This window comes from Danio rerio, chromosome 23, assembly GCF_052040795.2.
Source record: "Danio rerio strain M-AB ecotype USA chromosome 23, GRCz13ab, whole genome shotgun sequence".
NCBI lineage: Eukaryota > Metazoa > Chordata > Actinopteri > Cypriniformes > Danionidae > Danio > Danio rerio.
The window spans coordinates 6520243-6537500 of record NC_141043.1 but is presented as its reverse complement, the minus strand read 5'-3'; the positions used below and the strand labels follow the sequence as shown (position 1 = coordinate 6537500).

General features: G+C 35.9%; 1 protein-coding gene and 1 long non-coding RNA gene across 7 annotated transcripts in view; both read left to right on the top strand.

The window, feature by feature from the left end:
• ppp1r12b (protein phosphatase 1, regulatory subunit 12B) overlaps nt 1–17258 on the top strand; it is an 81954-nt gene that overhangs the window by 811 nt on the left and 63885 nt on the right. For 2 of the 6 annotated variants that reach the window (XM_087306545.1, XM_087306544.1), the window contains exons 2-5: nt 3969–4059; nt 9920–10105; nt 13143–13260; nt 13360–13466. In XM_087306545.1, coding sequence (XP_087162671.1) covers nt 3969–4059; nt 9920–10105; nt 13143–13260; nt 13360–13466 — 502 coding nt within the window. Of the gene's footprint in view, nt 1–3968; nt 4060–9534; nt 10106–13142; nt 13261–13359; nt 13467–17258 lie in introns of those variants that run through there. The other 4 variants (XM_087306547.1, XM_087306550.1, XM_087306548.1 and 1 more) reach the window with 3 other exon arrangements.
• Nucleotides 5880–8807, top strand: LOC147838154 (uncharacterized). Its single transcript, XR_015523162.1, has 6 exons — nt 5880–6020; nt 6339–6449; nt 7433–7559; nt 7734–7819; nt 8126–8168; nt 8266–8807. It is a non-coding gene; the product is annotated as an uncharacterized LOC147838154 (long non-coding RNA).

Here is a 17258-nt window from a genome sequence, read left to right as displayed (position 1 = left end):
CACCTCCTTTTAAAAATATTCATGAGTTTGTACAAATTAGCCACTAGCCAACTTACAAAAAAAAAAGTTATGTTTCTTTCCACCAATAAAAATTATTGTTATTATAATACGTAAAATATATTCTGCTTCTACTTCTACTTTTACTACTACAAATGCAAATTGAATAATCTAGGCGCAGTCTAAAGCGCACGGTGCAAAAGCATTAAGGGCATGTCCGAATCCACTTTTGCTATTTTAAGGATGAAAAAACAAGCTCTGCGCCCCAGCACATGGTCTAACAGAGTTGTGCTTGTTCTCTTAATGAGTTATGGGTGTGTTTTGAGCATAACGTGCATTAAACCAAGTCTCATCTCCTATTCCTTTTAAGAGTCAGTTGCGTCACACCATGGCACACTTTCTCTTTACTTTACTTTTACTCTTTACTTCATTTACTTTTGGGGATAAGGAAACGGTGTTGCACGCACTCCACTGAAAAAAAAAACATTACCCTACATATTTAATCTCTTCTGTTAAGCGCAGATATTTGTTTTTAAACTTTAAATTCAGTTCTAATTTCCAGCAAACAAATAAATGAACAATAACAACAGCGTGTGGTCAAAAAACTGAGTTAGTCTTATTCTTATGCTCCATATGGTAATGCATATGTCTCCAAAACACGACAGACAAAATCCAAATTTGTTTTTATTAAAACAAATATAAATATGCATATAATAAATAATACTGCTAATGACATTATACAAATGCAAATTGTCATGAATAAACTGAAAAAAGCCCCCCAAAATGAACAAGTCCTTAAAATAGCAATGCACCAACAATGCGCCTTAAACTTCCTTTCTAGACCGGAACACCCATGAGTCTGCAAAGAGGCACAAATGGATTTACTATTTAACCAACGTGGTGCAAAACTGGAAAACTAGGGTTGCGTTCGTCTGAAAATACCAACAAAACATGCCAAACAGGTCTTGCATCTTAGTGCCCTGTGTGTAAGATAGGGCCCTAATTGTGTGTGTGTGCAGTCTTAATGAGGACACAGAGGACAGCTAAAACATTGAACAATTCTTTCAAGAGCTATAGGAATATTAAATCATATAAATATAGTTTTAAATTTGTCGCTCGTGTAGCCATGAATTTGGTCACCTTATAGCTAACAGCTAAAACCAACATAGGCCGATTCTGAAAATGTACCCTTGTATACATTTCTGGAGATCATGAGTTATGTAGCCAGAGGTACTTCAGGCTGCATTTCGTTCTTAAAACGAACGCTTTTCCGCTGTTACCAGTTCTCGCCGTGTATGTCGGCAGACTTGTGATACGGAGCGGAGTTGACTGCAATGGTGGGGTTCGAGTCGGTGTACGGTGTAAGAAAGCAGGTAAGACAAAGAAAAAATAAAGTATCTCCTTGGATGTATTTGGCACTCTCCAGAAATGTATATAGGGGTACAAATACAGAATGAGCTTGGGTTAGCTAAAACATTAGCACCAAAAACATGCATTAAAAATATCTACACAGACATACAATTGACATGATTTATCTTCAATGGGTTTAAATACAAATCAGCCATTGCCCAAAAATAATTTAAGTAAATTACTTCCTTAGCTCAAACGTTGTTTTTTTTTATTCTAACATCTTCTCAGGACTCTAATCTGTATGTGGAGTAAGGATTAATGTGATGTGAATCTACTTATTTCTAACTAGTTCCTGGTTGTAGAGATCGGAAGTGATAAAACTGACCAGATTTACAACTATCCCCGGTCTCCCCTACGCTGTTTTATTGAATGCTCTGTTCTCTAGTTGAGGCTCATCATGGCTGATCATGTAAGATCAATAACTGTGCTGATAAAAAAGGAGAGGAACATGACAAGTGCTTCAGAAAGTGCTCTGAGTGCTTCCTCATCCCTCTACGGGATGGTTGTCGTCTGGCCTCTATTGCTTTCAGAGGGGAAATTCAACACTTATGGATATTGATCGTCTTGTGCTGCATGAAACTCACAAGATCATATATCCATCTTGATATCACTAGAAAGACATTGAATTATTTTGAGCTTAAATGAAGTAAAATATTTACATTTTTAATATAAACATTTGATTAATTTCTTTATTAGGCTACTTTGTGACCTGGACAGCTTATGAGAGGTTTTTTTAGTCAAAATGTTTTTTAATCAGTTTGATGCCACCATAAATGAAGGTATCTAAAATGTAAAACGTGTAGTCTGTAATTTAAGGTACACATGAAATCAAAATTTGTTAGCTCACATTTTGTGGTGAACAATTAATCTGTGTTTCACTAAGAAAAAAAAAATAGTTTGCCCTTGTAATCTACAAATTAAATCTGAAAATGCACTTCCTGTTTGTTCTGAGTTTAATTCCCAGATTTTGTCTGTCTGAGTTATTGGGCGTGGTTAAGTATCTTAACCCCGCCCCTCCCACTGTCATTTTTGAGAGCGCTATATGACAACAAACAGAAATGGTGAGGAGGTTAGGTCTGCAATATTCTCAAATAATGTTTTATAACTCTTTTAAAATTGTATATTTTATTTAACTGAGGACATATTTCAGTTTATTTTGTTTTTGCTTTTTCCATTTGATCTGAAAACATTTTAAGCTGTCATTTGGTCATGTTACCATGAGGCCATCAGGCCCCCAAATGTAGATCTATTTCACTTTCATTACTTTAGCATAAATATTGCAAAAAGTACAAAAGTACATATTTATTCTACACAAATGCAAAATACACGTGGAAAAATATTATACTCTGAACTCCTTGTGAATTTAAAGAATCTCAGGCAGTCAAAAAGTGCTCAGTGTCCCCTGATCATTTTCTACTACAAATGGCTTTTTAAAACTTGTTTTGAATTTGTTTGTTGTACTCATTTTAAAGCAGTATTTCAGCCAGTTCAGGGGTCTGTTCTTCGTGTATGGATTACTCAGTTAGCTGGATTTGGATATTGTCGATTTGACACGATCCAGGATCGTTTAGTTCTTCAAAACTGATCTGAGAGTTGTTGTCATAGCAACAGTTCTGGTAGATCAAACCTGGTCAGGAGCAGGCTCATTACATATAAACAGAAGATCGGGTCAGTTCAAGCAAAGATAATACTGAAAGTATGTTAAATATTATAAGTTATATATATATATATATATATATATATATATATATATATATATATATATATATATATATATATATATATATATTATGCGATCTGCACCCCCAAAATGAAGGTACAAAGACTGCCACCTGGTGGTGCAAAGAGAAAACTTATTGATATGAACTATTTAGAACGCTTTAGTACAATTTGTGTATGATAATAGACATGCACAATATGTGACTTTTTTAAAAGCAATAATACATATGCAGTCATAAAAATGTTTTGACAGTTAATATGATGTGATTTGATGCTTCAAAAAAGTTGCAGACACCTTTACCAATATCAAAATGCTTTTGTAAACATCCAGTTATTCTTTACACCGGTTTTAAAAAAAGGCTACTTTAATCCTACTATGGCTACTATAATAAGGAAAATCCGCTCTAACTGTAAAACTACATAAATGGCTCTTGACACATGAAAGGGCCAAGCCTGCAGCACATAAAAAGGTGTAAAGTTAATGCGAATCATATATAACAAATAGTTTACTGCTAATTTTATGTAATTTTGCTCACATGGATAATTGAATATTAATCAGATGATGTCATTACGCTGCTGTGTCGTCAGCCAATCGTTGTATTGCTGATCATGATTTCGAGGATCAATAGATCTGTCCTTCACAACACACACAGCGATGTCAGATCAGTTCATCCAGACATTTTAATTAGATTCACAAACTTGTATGAAGAATCAAATTAGCCAGAGACCAGTTATCAAGATTGCAGAGGATCCAGGATCTGCCAAATCATCTTAGATCATTTAAGCAAGGTACGAAGAACGGACCCCAGATGTATCAGTCTGTGCTGTTTATCTTCTCTCAGGACACACATGATCCCGGTAAGGGATGAAGATGCCGAATCTCAGAGGAAGGCCAAATCACGGCAGGCCAGACAGACTCGAAGAGCTACACAGGTATCATGTACACAGTCCCCCTATCAAACATGCAGAATATGACACTCTTGTGTGCTTCTACTGAATCAGGCAGAAATTACAGGCACAGTTTGTTATTTTCGCCACTAGAAGGTGCATAATCACAATAAATAGAGGCATATTTTGATAACCCCTATTACTAAGTATGGAATTATGGTATTTGTGGTTTGCATTACCAATGCATCCTATGCGACTCTTGCATAAATCATGTTGATTGATGTGCTACAGTGTTCTGAAACAATTCAGCAATCCAGACGAGAGACTGGAAAGCAGAGGAACTTTTATTATGCCACAGCCCACCGCTTCTGGTTCTAACATTTATTGTTAAGGCTGATTTATACTTCTGCGTCAAGCGCATGCGTATGATACAGCGCAGCCAACACGTAAACGCATAGCCCTCGCCGTCGCTGACATGCACCTCTCAAAAAATTAAGCTACACGTTGCAACGACGCGTTGTGCAAGCTGTGATTCGTCGGCTTGGAAGTGCTGACAAGTGTGGGCAGCTATATGCTATATATATTTATATATGTATACATACACACACACAATTATTATCAAAATTATTAGCCCCTTTATGCTATATATATATATATATATATATATATATATATATATATATATATATATATATATATATATATATATATATATATATATATATATATATATATATATAGCATAAAGGGGCTAATAATTTTGACCAAAACATTTTTTATTATTTTTTTTAACTGCTTTTATAAAACCTGTTTTCCATAGCATGGAAATATGTCAATGGGTACTTGTTTCCAACATTCTTCTAATTATCTCCCTGTGTTCGACGCCAAAGAAACTCAAACAGGTTTTGAACAAGTGGAAGAAATGACATCATGATTTGAAATGAGACATTGATTTCAGCTGAACTGTCTCTTAGCTTATATCCAACTTATTTCATTCATTCATTCATTCATTTTCTTTTCAGCTTAGTCCCTTTATTAATCTGGGGTCGCCACAGCGGAATGAAATGCCTATTTATTCACACATACACTACAGACAATTTAGCCTTGCCAATTCGGCAGGCACTTTTCTAAAGGGGTTTCAGTACAGCGTAACCGCTACTACGTCCTCGGGTGGACCTGGCCTATATGTGGATTTGCATAGGTCACAGATCATGCACAGATTGTGAAAAAACAGCCGTTTGTTAGGAATATCTGTACACGAACGCAGGGGTTTCATGTCCAATGCCTTTTATTTGCAGTATTTTGAAATACCTGTCCTGATCTCGGGTTTTGTTTCAAATACTTTATATATCATATACATTAACATCAGAGACCTGTCCTGATCTCAGGTGTTTCGTGTATGATCACTTTATATTAGTTAACATCAGAGACCTGTCCTGATCTCAGGTGTTTCGTGTATGATCCCTTTATATTAGTTAACATCAGAGACCTGTCCTGATCTCAGGTGTTTCGTGTATGATCCCTTTATATTAGTTAACATCAGAGACCTGTCCTGATCTCAGGTGTTTCGTGTATGATCCCTTTGTATTAGTTACATTAGATACCTGTCCTGATCTCAGGTGTTTCATGTATGATCATTTTAGTATTAGTTAATATCAGATACCTGTCCTGATCACAGGTTTTGTGTATGATGACTTTAATTACATATAAAAATAAATATATGTTAATTAACCAAGAGTCAGAAATATTAACCATGCACAGCAAATTCATCAGAGTTAAATTCTCGGTGTTGAAGCATTTCAGAGTAAAGTGTTGACGTTAAAGAGTTAGATTTTGATAAATGAATATAATAAGAGTTAAAAATTGATTTTATTCAGTGCGAAATCAAGGAGTTATCTTTTCTACACTTGGTGGTGTTATTTCCAACATCCGGGAATTCATGCAGCCCCAGTCACTGAAGAATTTTCCAGACGCCATTTTCCATCTGAGGTTTAGAACAGCAACTGGTGAGTCAAACTACCTAAATGTTGGTATTTTACTGACTTTCTTTAATGAAATACAGTTGTAAACATATTGTTAAGTTAATAACTTTAGAATGGAGTGACAATTTTAAACTTCTGCGGTTCATTCATGGTCGTTTGTGTATCTAGCTTAACTGCATTACTATTGATTTCTTTTCAAGAATGTTTTTATATGCTCACGCATACATAGTGCATAAAAACATCAAATGTACATGTTCAACACATTTCTGTCACGCTTAATGCTATTTTGTGCGTTGTTACCCATCTGTAAAATAAAATCGACACTTCTCCTTTAATTCGAAGCAAACTAGCGAGGGAATCCCCGGAGCAGCCTAGCCTAACGTTACTCTGCCTGGATGCTAACGGCAACACAGGACGGTTTCCATGAGCTCTGGAGTTTCTAAAACATATCTGGTGAGTAAATGAACATGCTTACTTGTAAAAGGCTTCCTGACTGAAACATATGATTGTTTGTTATTCGTGTACGTTAATTTGGTTATTTTAAACACCGCAGCCCTTTTAAACTGGTTCATTCGTGGCCGTCCATATACCGTTAACAGTTAGTCCATAGACTCGTGTGATAACGTAACAGTTACGCTTGAATTATATTAAGTGTTGACAACCATTAAAGTCGGAATGTTAACATTAATGTCTTTAAATGACCGCGTTTGCACTTTATCAGACATTTGACGTTACAGAAGTCTCCCGGAAGTTGCGGGACTAACGTTAACGTTATCCCGCAAATGCACAGAGACTCCTAGATGCCCAAGTAGATGCCCGCAAATGAATGATAATCTCCTGGAAATCGCGCGTCTCCCGCCCGGTCATTAAACACTTTGCACACCCCTCTCCACCGCATCCCTCCCAGCTCTTCAGGTACGTCGCGCGCAAGTCACCCCCACCGCTCTTTAGGTACGTCTTGCGCAACTCATCTCATTGCTCTTCAGGTAACGTTACTCATCTCTCCCGCTAACGTTACCTCCCGCAAATCAACTCTGTATCCCCCAAAAATGACTTTTCCCAACTCGGGATGTCTGACGTTAGTAAGTTAGGCTATTTCTGTAGTCAGGAACATCTTAGTCAAGCTTTTTCTCCCACATGATATTGTGCTTAAAACTATAGGCTAAACTTAGCATGTACTGTACACAACATTTCCTTTTTATTAAAGGCAATTTAGTGCGTTGTAAACAGCCACCTGTCTGTAAAATTAATCAACTGATTCATATTTGAGCAGCCTAATGATGATACAGGTTTGATTTGTAGATTTATTATCAATAATCAACATCTGAATCAAAAGATATCTGAAAATGTGTGAGGCATACTTTGTGATGTTTATCTCTTTTATCTGAAGGTTATGCATATGTGTTTGATACTAATGTGTTGTTGTTTTTTAACAGCCACAGTTCTCTATACAATAACACAAGACCCTGTGACGGTGGCTGATTAGAGACGGATGGTGTATTTCCAGAGTTGGTGAAATGACCAAGCACACATTCTTGGTCATATGTGGTGATAATAATGAAGGTATGTTTAATAAAGTTCAGTATTTGTTTCACAATAAGCTAAGAGGGTATTAGAGCATTAGAGAATAACAAATGACATGAAGGTGATAAGTTTTGTATTGTGGGTGAACTGTTACTTAAATAATGTTTTGCTGTGCTTTGCACTTTTCCTCTTCTGCTTATCCTAATATTTTAGATTATATTTGGACCTGAAACATCTGCTAGACTCCAGGAAAGGTGGCGTCAATACTGGACCTGAAAGGGCCTAACAAATTGAATCTGGTAAAGAAACACGCACGCACACACACACACACACGCATGCACGCACACGCTTACAGAAAACTGTAAGTTTATGAATATTTTTTACACTGTGGCCAATATTTTGGGGAAGTCAGCATCACTAAATGATATAAAATATTTTAAGCTCCTCTAAATTTTGCTCCAAGTGTTGTGTTAAATTTAGGATTCTGGACAGACAGCTGCCTGTTTTTCCAGTTCTAGCCATAGTGGTTAACCTAATTGTTTTTGGAGATCCAACAGTGATGTGTGTGTTTTTTCTACTTTTCCATATCCTGTCACCTCAACCAGCTGGGAGAGTCAAGTTGTGGATCATCATGAAGATTTTAAAAAGGTGAGTTTAGATTTCTTGAATGTTTTATTTACTTTAAATGTTCTTTTAAATATATCATAGAATTTGATTGCAATTTGTTTTTAAACATTTTTCTTAGTCATGCTGAAGTCTTGAAGAGTTCTTAGATGAGCATCACCCTATATCTGTGCATCAGGAACCACCAGACGAGCGATCAGCAGCTACTACATCGTCATGGATATAAAGGACATCCTGTGGCTGGGAAGCACTTCATTCACAGGACATGCTTGATGAGATTTCCTAGCTCCAGTTTGTTTTCACACAAGTTTACAGCATTTGTACCTTCATTTAAACTGCTGTGTTTGATATGGAGGACCAAGGAAACACCAGAAGTGAAAGATTTGCACGCCAAGTTGTTTAAAATGTAATTTCAGAAGAAAACTATGCGTTCAGAAGAAACTATGAGTGACGCTATATTGAACTTTCAAATGGCTCTGATGAAACATCAAGTTTGAACCAAAGGACTGAAACAGCCTTTTTGAGCACTGGTCATACATATTTTGTTGATACTGTCTGTACTAATAAAACATTTAAAGCATATTTGACATTGTTGCATTTTAAAAACTCAATGAATTGTTGAAGTGGTGAATGTTTTCAAATAAAATGTTTTTTATTTTGTAATTTACAGTCTATTTGACCTTTTTACCATATTTACACTCAAGAGAGTTGAATAAAATAACAATATATTACACCAGGCGGTGTTAAATATAGTTACATATTTTAACTCTGCCCAGAGTTAAAATTAACCCTTACTTCGGTGTCAATGTGCCAACCCTTTTGAAAGTGTTGATTTAACTCTGTTTTGAGTGGACCCCATGAGACACTTTTAAAGGGTTGAAATTAACACCCATAGAGTTGTTTTGGGTCCCCATATTTTGCTGTGTGGTTGATTACAAAGAAATGTGGTATTTATTTGTTTAAACAGGACTGATTACCATATTTTAAACTACAAACACCCAGTTAATCTAATGTACCACAACCAATAATATTATTTTGTGGTTTACCATGGAAGTACAAAAGTCCCGAGAGTTCATTAATTTTGCAGTAAAATGGAGTAAAACAAATGGCTACAAATGAAGTTTTACACTTTTCATGTTCAGCTGTTTTTGCTAATGAAATCATTAAAATATAACATTATGAAAACAAAAAATAACCTGTATGATTGTTTTTTTTCCTTCGTTATCCACCGCGATAGGAGGTTATTTATCCATCGAAGCTAATGATCCTGCGTTTAAAATGACCAAAAAAAAAAAATTAAAAATAGTACTGCGCATGATCGGTGACCTCTCAGTATTGTGTTTTTAGGGGAGCGTTTCCCAAACGCCAACCGAGCCACGCCCATTTAAGTCGTGGTAATGAAACCCCTGGAATTTAGTGCACGGCTACCCTATTCACCTGTAACTGACCCAGCCGAGCTCGAACCGACCTTCTTCTTCTTCTTACTGCACCACCGCATAGCCCTACCCAACTTATTTATATAAACTAGTTAGACAGCATTTTCATCTCAGATGTAGTTCTTAATTCCTTTCTCACCTTCGTACAATTCTTGCTAATCATCTGAAGTCATTACCTCATTCGACATCTACGACAAACCGTCAGATGGCGCCAAAGTGTTGTTTACGCAAAATGAAAAGTAGCATGAGATTATTTTACCCTTAAGAGTTGCCATTGATTTATCAGAATCATAGTTCTGCTATGGATACATATTCTCATTTTACATTGTCTTATTTAAGGGAGTAACCCTCTCAGAGCTCATGGAGGCTAAGAAGACCTTCAGTACATCAAAACTGGAAATTCAACCAGGTGAAGTGTGCAGATCTACAGAGAGACTGTGTGTTCAGAGAGTTCATGAGGACACCACAGACTCCAGTCCATCTCTGAAAACACTGGAACAACATTCTGAGGATCATCTTGATGAGGTGATTATGACACAACAACGCTGCAATTCAACACCGCAGACCAATAACAGATGCAAATAATTGGTTAGTAAGTCTAAATCATATTTAATGATAACCAAAAACGTACTGTTGCTGTTTGATTCAATAATAAAACATCCAATAACAAAATGTATTTTCATTATTAATTAACGTCTGGCATAATAAAAACTAAACAAATACTTGATAATACAGCTTAAATGTATTTCAAACTTGCACTTTTGTCATTTTACAAATACATTAAATATTAATAGTTAAATATTAAATAATTAAAAGAATTAAATTATAATTATTATTTAAATAATAATTAATAATTAAATAATATTAATAGTTAAATATTATTCATTTAGTTGTAAATAACAGCCAATGTCTACATTTTAGAATATTCTTTTAAGTGTGTTATTTCTGTAATAATTACTCTTTGTAAAAGTATGCTATACATATTTAATTTATTCAGGAGCCAGTGGTCAAAGGCTATGATTGTTTATATGGACCCTTTTCACAAGCCTGTTATGATGCGTTTAATGGTCAGCATCTTTATCTCCTACACAAATCTCTAAGTCATCTGGAAACATCGGGTAATACTGTTAGGATCACATTTTTTGATTTCTCAAGTGCATTTAACACTATCCAGCCTGCACTATTAAAGGTAAAATTAGAAAATGCAGGTTTACAAAAAGGTATGGTAAGTTGGTTAACTGACTATATCACTAATAGACCACAGTATGTTAGGATGCATAACTGTGTGTCACAAGTTATAATGAGCAGTACTGGGGTTCCTCAAGGAACAGTTTTAGCTCCATATTTATTTACATTTTATACATCTGATTTTCAATACAGCTCCAAAAATTGTAATTTACAGAAGTTTTCTGATGACTCTGCAATTGTAGGTTATATAAGGAATCATGATGAGAGTGAGTATAGGTTGCTTTTAAAAAGTTTTGCTGACTGGTGTGATATGAATTGTCTTAATTTAAACACTAGTAAGACCAAAGAAATTATTGTTGATTTTAGTAGATATCCATCACAAGCGGTGCCCGTAATTATACAAGAGTCAGAAATTGAGATCGTTTCGTCATATAGATACCTGGGTGTATATTTGAACAACAAGCTCGATTGGTCTGAAAACACAATCCAGGTGTATAAGAAGGGTCAGAGCCGCATTCATTTATTAAGACGACTGAGGTCCTTTGGTGTGTGTCAGACACTGTTAAAAACTTTTTATGACGCTGTGGTGTCTTCTGTGATTCTGTATGCTGTAACCTGCTGGGGAGGGGGACTGTTGGAGAAGGAGAAAAACAAATTAAATAAGCTCATAAAAAGGGCAGGTTCTGTTGTGGGGTGTGCACTACCTACCATAGAAGAGATTGCACAGGATCGAATGCTGGACAAATTTGTTAGCATAATGAACCACGATAGTCATCCCCTTTATGATACAGTCCAAGCGTGTGCAAGCTCTTTTAGTACAAGATTAATTCAACCCCGGTGCTACAGAGAAAGATACAGGAAGTCTTTTTTACCAACAGTGATCAGATTGTATAACTAAAGTCATACCAGATGAATTGTGCTGAACTTGAATTAGATATTGGATATGTACAAGTGTTTACTCGTTGTTTTTGGAACCAAGGTGTGCAGTATGAATGTAATCTTATTATTGTTTTTATATGTATGTAACTTATTTATCTATTTTTAGTATGGAGAGCTCTGCTGTGACATGTGAATTTCCCTCCGGGGATTAATAAAGTCAAACTAAACTAATCTTAAATTCTTCAAATTATATATATATTTTTTTTCTTTTGTTTTTTTTTTAAATGTATGAACATTTATATATATTTATGTATGTAGTATATCATCTTTGCTTCAAATGACAAAAAAATTAATTAGTGCTTGTGTAAGGGGTTTCTAATACAGTGTATGGGACAGGACAGCAAATTTGACATTATTCTCCCTTCTGGCTGCCGTCATCAGTCTCACCATCTTTGAGTTTTTCTTTTAGTATTCGAACAAAAAAAATTGTAAAACAGATTATTTGTTGTACTCTCCCATTCACTGTGCTCTAAGTTTTCCCAACTATGACGACTATTGAGAAACCCGGAAGTGTGAAAAGGTCTATTGTCCAAAAATAAGTTTGAAAGGCCCTGAGACCCAAATAATTTATTTTATTTTATTTTATTTGTGAATTCCTACATCCTTTGGGTTAAAAAAACTACAATTTAGAGTTTTTACATTTTGTTTTTATTTTTAATTTTACAGCATGTCCACTGTAGTGGACCACAGGACCATTTTAGTTCAAAATGACCGCCATTCAGACAACAAAACTGTACAGGATATGGCTGTAAAGGGATATTAGTCCAATATTAGTGTAACAAAAACAAAACAAAAGCCATTTTTCCTTTTGTATTGAAATTCCTGAAACAGTTTAGTCTGAAAGAGCCTAACTAACTAAAAAAAAAAAATAAAAAAAAGATGTGATGTGATGTGATGTTAATCCAAATCAAATTTAACATAAAAGCGATTTAAAACTGATTGTCATTGTCTAATTGTCTCTAATTCTCTAATTGTCTGATTGTCAGACTCTAAATCAGAGTCTACCTCAACTATCTTATAAAGAATCGTCTCTGCTTCAGTTCTGCCCCCTACAACATGCATAAACAATATATAAACAATATAATATAAATGTAATAATAATAGTAAAAACATTTAAAAAGCTCAATTTTACATAGCTCTCTCCTTCCCATAAAATGTGCTTTTTTGTATGTCGGCCATTTTAAATGCAGTGTTAAAAGTGGTTCCTAGCATGCCAGCCAATCAATTGACATATCACTAGAAAGCCCAGGACGTCATCTGAACAGTACAACAGGACTTGACAGAGTAGCTAAAAAAATGCAAGGAAAAATTATGAAAACACAATAATTACTACAGATGACACAGGTCAATGGGCGGGGACTAAGGAGGATAAATGAAATGTGTTAATTTTGGTTGCATGATATTGATTTAAGTATTAACTGATTCATTCTCCAAGCAAGGAAACTGGAAAAGAAGATCTGGACCCAATCCTGAAAGGTCTTCCTTTTGCATGTCTTCAGTAAAAGGAGCTTGTGGATTCACTCCCAGTCTGAAGAATCACAGCAGCTTAAAAGGTCCTATAAACACCTCCTTATCTGAGTTGTAATATTTTATAAACATCATCATCATCATCATCATCATCATAGTAATATATTGTGTCTTTGTCTGTTCAGAGTCTGAATGGATGGATGAAAATGACAACATTCTTTATGGTTGCTCTGGTGCATCTCTGGCACAGAAACTCATTGAAGACAGCGACCTGCCTGGCCTACTCACTGAGGTAACATTAGCAAAAGTGTTTGAGTCTCAGGCATATGGCATATGCGTATGGGTTGTTGACATGATTTTGGATTTTCACTGTCACACAAAACAAAAATGAATATAATTAGTATTGTCAATATTTAAAATGGAATAAATGGTTAAACAGCTGGGCTTAGTGGCGCGTGCCTGTAATCCACTGGGATTACAGCTACTGGTAGGCTGAGGCAGCTGATCGCTTGAGCTCAGGGCTTCTGGGCTGCAGTGGACTATGTTGATTGGGTGTCTGCACTAATGGGCCGTTTCCTCTGAGTGTTATGGTTCTGTTCGGTAGGGCAGCACAGCAAGAAGGTCGCTGGTTCGAGCCTTGGCTGGGTCAGTTGGCGCTTCTGTGTGAAGTTTGCATGTTCTCCCTGTGTTCGTGTGGGTTTCCTCTGGGTGCTACGGTTTACCCCACAAGTTCAAAGACAGGTATAGGTGAATTGGATAAGCTAAAATTGTCCGTAGTGTATGTGTGTAAATGAGTGTCAATGGGTATTTCCCAGTGATGAGTTGCAGCTGGAAGGGCATCTGCTGCATAAAACACATGCTGGATAAGTAGGCGGTTCATTATGCTGTGGCGACCCAAAATTAATAAAGGGACTACGCAGAAAATAAAATAAATGAATGAATGAATGTTTAAGTGCAAGGAATTGTTCACAGTATTTCCTATAATATTTTTTCTTCTGAAGAAAATCTTGATTGTTTTATTTCGGCTAGAAAAAAAGCATTTTATTAAAAAAACTAACAACATTATGAGGTCAATATTATTACCCCCCTAAAGCAATACATATTTTTTGATTGTCTACAAAACAAACCGTCGTTATACAATGACGTAGTTCAATAAATTGCAGCTCTAATAAATGAAAAAGATAACTGTAAAATCATCAATAAATACCTCAAGCCTAATTATGCAGGTGGCGGTTTTTGTAAAAGGCCACCGTTTCCAATCCCAATATTTCTAAAAACATAGGAACTTGATACATTTTTTCACTGAAAACCATGTCCTGTGGTGTTGCATTATATGCTGATTTTAAATAAGGCAATTCAAAGGAAAACGTTAATTTGTTGAAGGACCCTATTAGAGATCATGGCTGAATCCGAAACCGCATAGTTCCATACCATAGATATATACACTAGATATCGCATAGGGACCCTGAGCATGCGTCAATAGCGCCGCCACATTGGTACAGTGCTCCCAGGACAAATGTCATTCAACCGCACTAGTCAAGACAGTGTTATTACGTGAAGATGCGGGACTTTTAATGCTGTCTACGGGTGTAGTAACGAGCAAACAAAGAAAACAAAGCACAAAGGCAGAACATTTCATAGGTAATATTAAATTTTTTTCTGTTTTTGTATGTTCTGAACTTTTGTGCTAATCAGGTAACGTTATTGATGATAACAGTCACTTACTGCATTCACCAAAGCAGCTCCAACTCGCACTAAACACTCGGCTTATGCTAGTCTTGTTGAATAAAATCAGCAAACAATGCAAAAGAAATTTGACAACGAGATGCTGCGCTGTCAGAAACTGGTATTGATGTCGGCTAGTGAAAGAGTCGTTCGGGGGAATCATTTACAAATGAATTGCTCCCTCCGTCAGTATGAGAAGTGAAAGCAGGAGAGAAGCTGTGTTTCAGGACATGATTAGATCAAATTTGGGAGGGTGAATAGTACATTTCTGTACACACAAACACAAGCTTTTTGTCAGGAATGCCCGTGCGGTCACTGATCCATCAATGTAGAAGTGATGTAAAATTATAATTTTCGTAATTAGAAAAAAAAAATTACATACTAACATCCAGGAAAACTCCCGATCACAGATATATGTGTATATGTGTATATCTCTGGCTTTGGATGGCCACAGTCCTCCACTGTACCTTGGTCCCGCATTCATTTCAAAGGAGCGCTACCCTGTAGCAAGATGGCGGCACTATTGACGCATTCCGTCCAATAGACAACAATAGGCCAGGCGACATCTAATGTATATATCTATGGTTCCATACTATACAGCAGGGGTTCTCAAACTTTTTTCATCAAGTACCTCCTCAGAAAAAAATTGTCTCTCCAAGTACCACCATAATGAGCAGTGTTGAAATACAGTAGCGTAGTAAGCCCAGTAAAGCAGCTACAGCGCTGCAGTTCTAAATGTGGCAGATTAATTTCTATTATTAAGAGTATTTATTATTGCCAGCCACTTTAAACATTATAAATAATCTGAATGTAAACACTGTACTGTGCCTATATGTAAGAAAAGAAACAAACAAAAAACTAAAAACGCCAACATTTAAATTCAAATGTGCTTTTGAAAGTTAAAAATGGTAGGCTGATGTTCTTAAAAAGTAAAAAGAAAAGTGCTGTAGTTCAATGTAAACTATTAACATATAGTAGCCAATTCATCAACGCCTGGAAATGTTGCCTGGACCTCAGAAATATAGGCTATATTTCATATAATAAATAATATTATATGTCACATTCATACATAAATCAATTTTGAAATATATGTAGCAAGTACAATTGATATCCCCACGTACCACTAGAAGGAAGCCTGCGTACCACTGGTGGTACTCGAACCACAGTTTGAGAACCAGTGCTATACAGTATGCTAAAATCAGTATGCAAGCCGAGTAGTATGTCCGAATTCATAGAATTCGAAAATCAGTATGCGAGATGACTTACTACTTCCGGCGAGATTCTGAAGTGCGCATCCCATTCATGCTGCACTATGCATTGGTGCCGCATGAGAGAATTCATGAATGGGAGTGAAGCGATGCAACTGACGGTGGGTCACTTGACCATGACAAAAAAGCAGATGTAGTACGTCTGAATTCCATTTATTTTGTGTGGTAAAATGTAAATAGAACCATTTTCTCAACTCAGAAAGCTCTCTGATTAGTGAAAACTCATGAAGTGACCAGTTGTAGACAGGGCCTAAATAAGCAGATGAACAGGTTAACCTAATAAAGTGGCTGCGTATACTGAAGTTATTCCGTTTTCTCACTACTAGATGGCACTGCTGCTCAATTCTGTAATATACTGTACTGTATATACAGTATCAAAACTTTGACCTTGTTGAAAAACCCTGCTATAAAGTCAACTTTTGTGCTTCAATTTGCAATTTTCTTTAAATGCCATTACACGTTACATTCTTCTTTCTGTCATCTCTGTTCATGTGTACAGATAGAAAAGACCTGTCTGGCAGAGCTGAGTTTAGAGAAGTGAATTAGAGAGGTGCCCTGAACGATATCCTGACATTCCATACCATGTAGGGCAAAACTACACGTTTGCAGCCTTGCTTCCCACTCCTTTCCAATCTCTCTGAGCCTTCAGCACGGTAATCTTAATTCATCACATAAAATCAAAGAGATTAATAAAGATAAAGCACTGAAAGCAATGCAAAATGTTTTTTTAAACAGAGTTTTTGTCTTATTTTTACTCCAAATATCTAAAAACATCTTTAAAAAGCACTATTTACACAAGCAAAAGGGTTGTTTTGTTTTAAAAAGAAATAATTCCAAATTAAGTTGAATGATCTGCCAGTGGGGTAGGTAAAATAGCCTTATTTTTAAACTTAAACAGGTTTATTTTACTCACACCATTGGCAGACTATTTAGTCTATGTTAAGAAAAACACACTTCAGTTTGACTTATTTGTATTTAAAAGCACTCTGAAAAAGTTATTCAAAGATGTTTCGTTGGATTTACTCAATTTATTTTTTACGTTAAGTGGTTGTAATCAATTTATTTGGGCTGAATTTAAACAAACACATTAA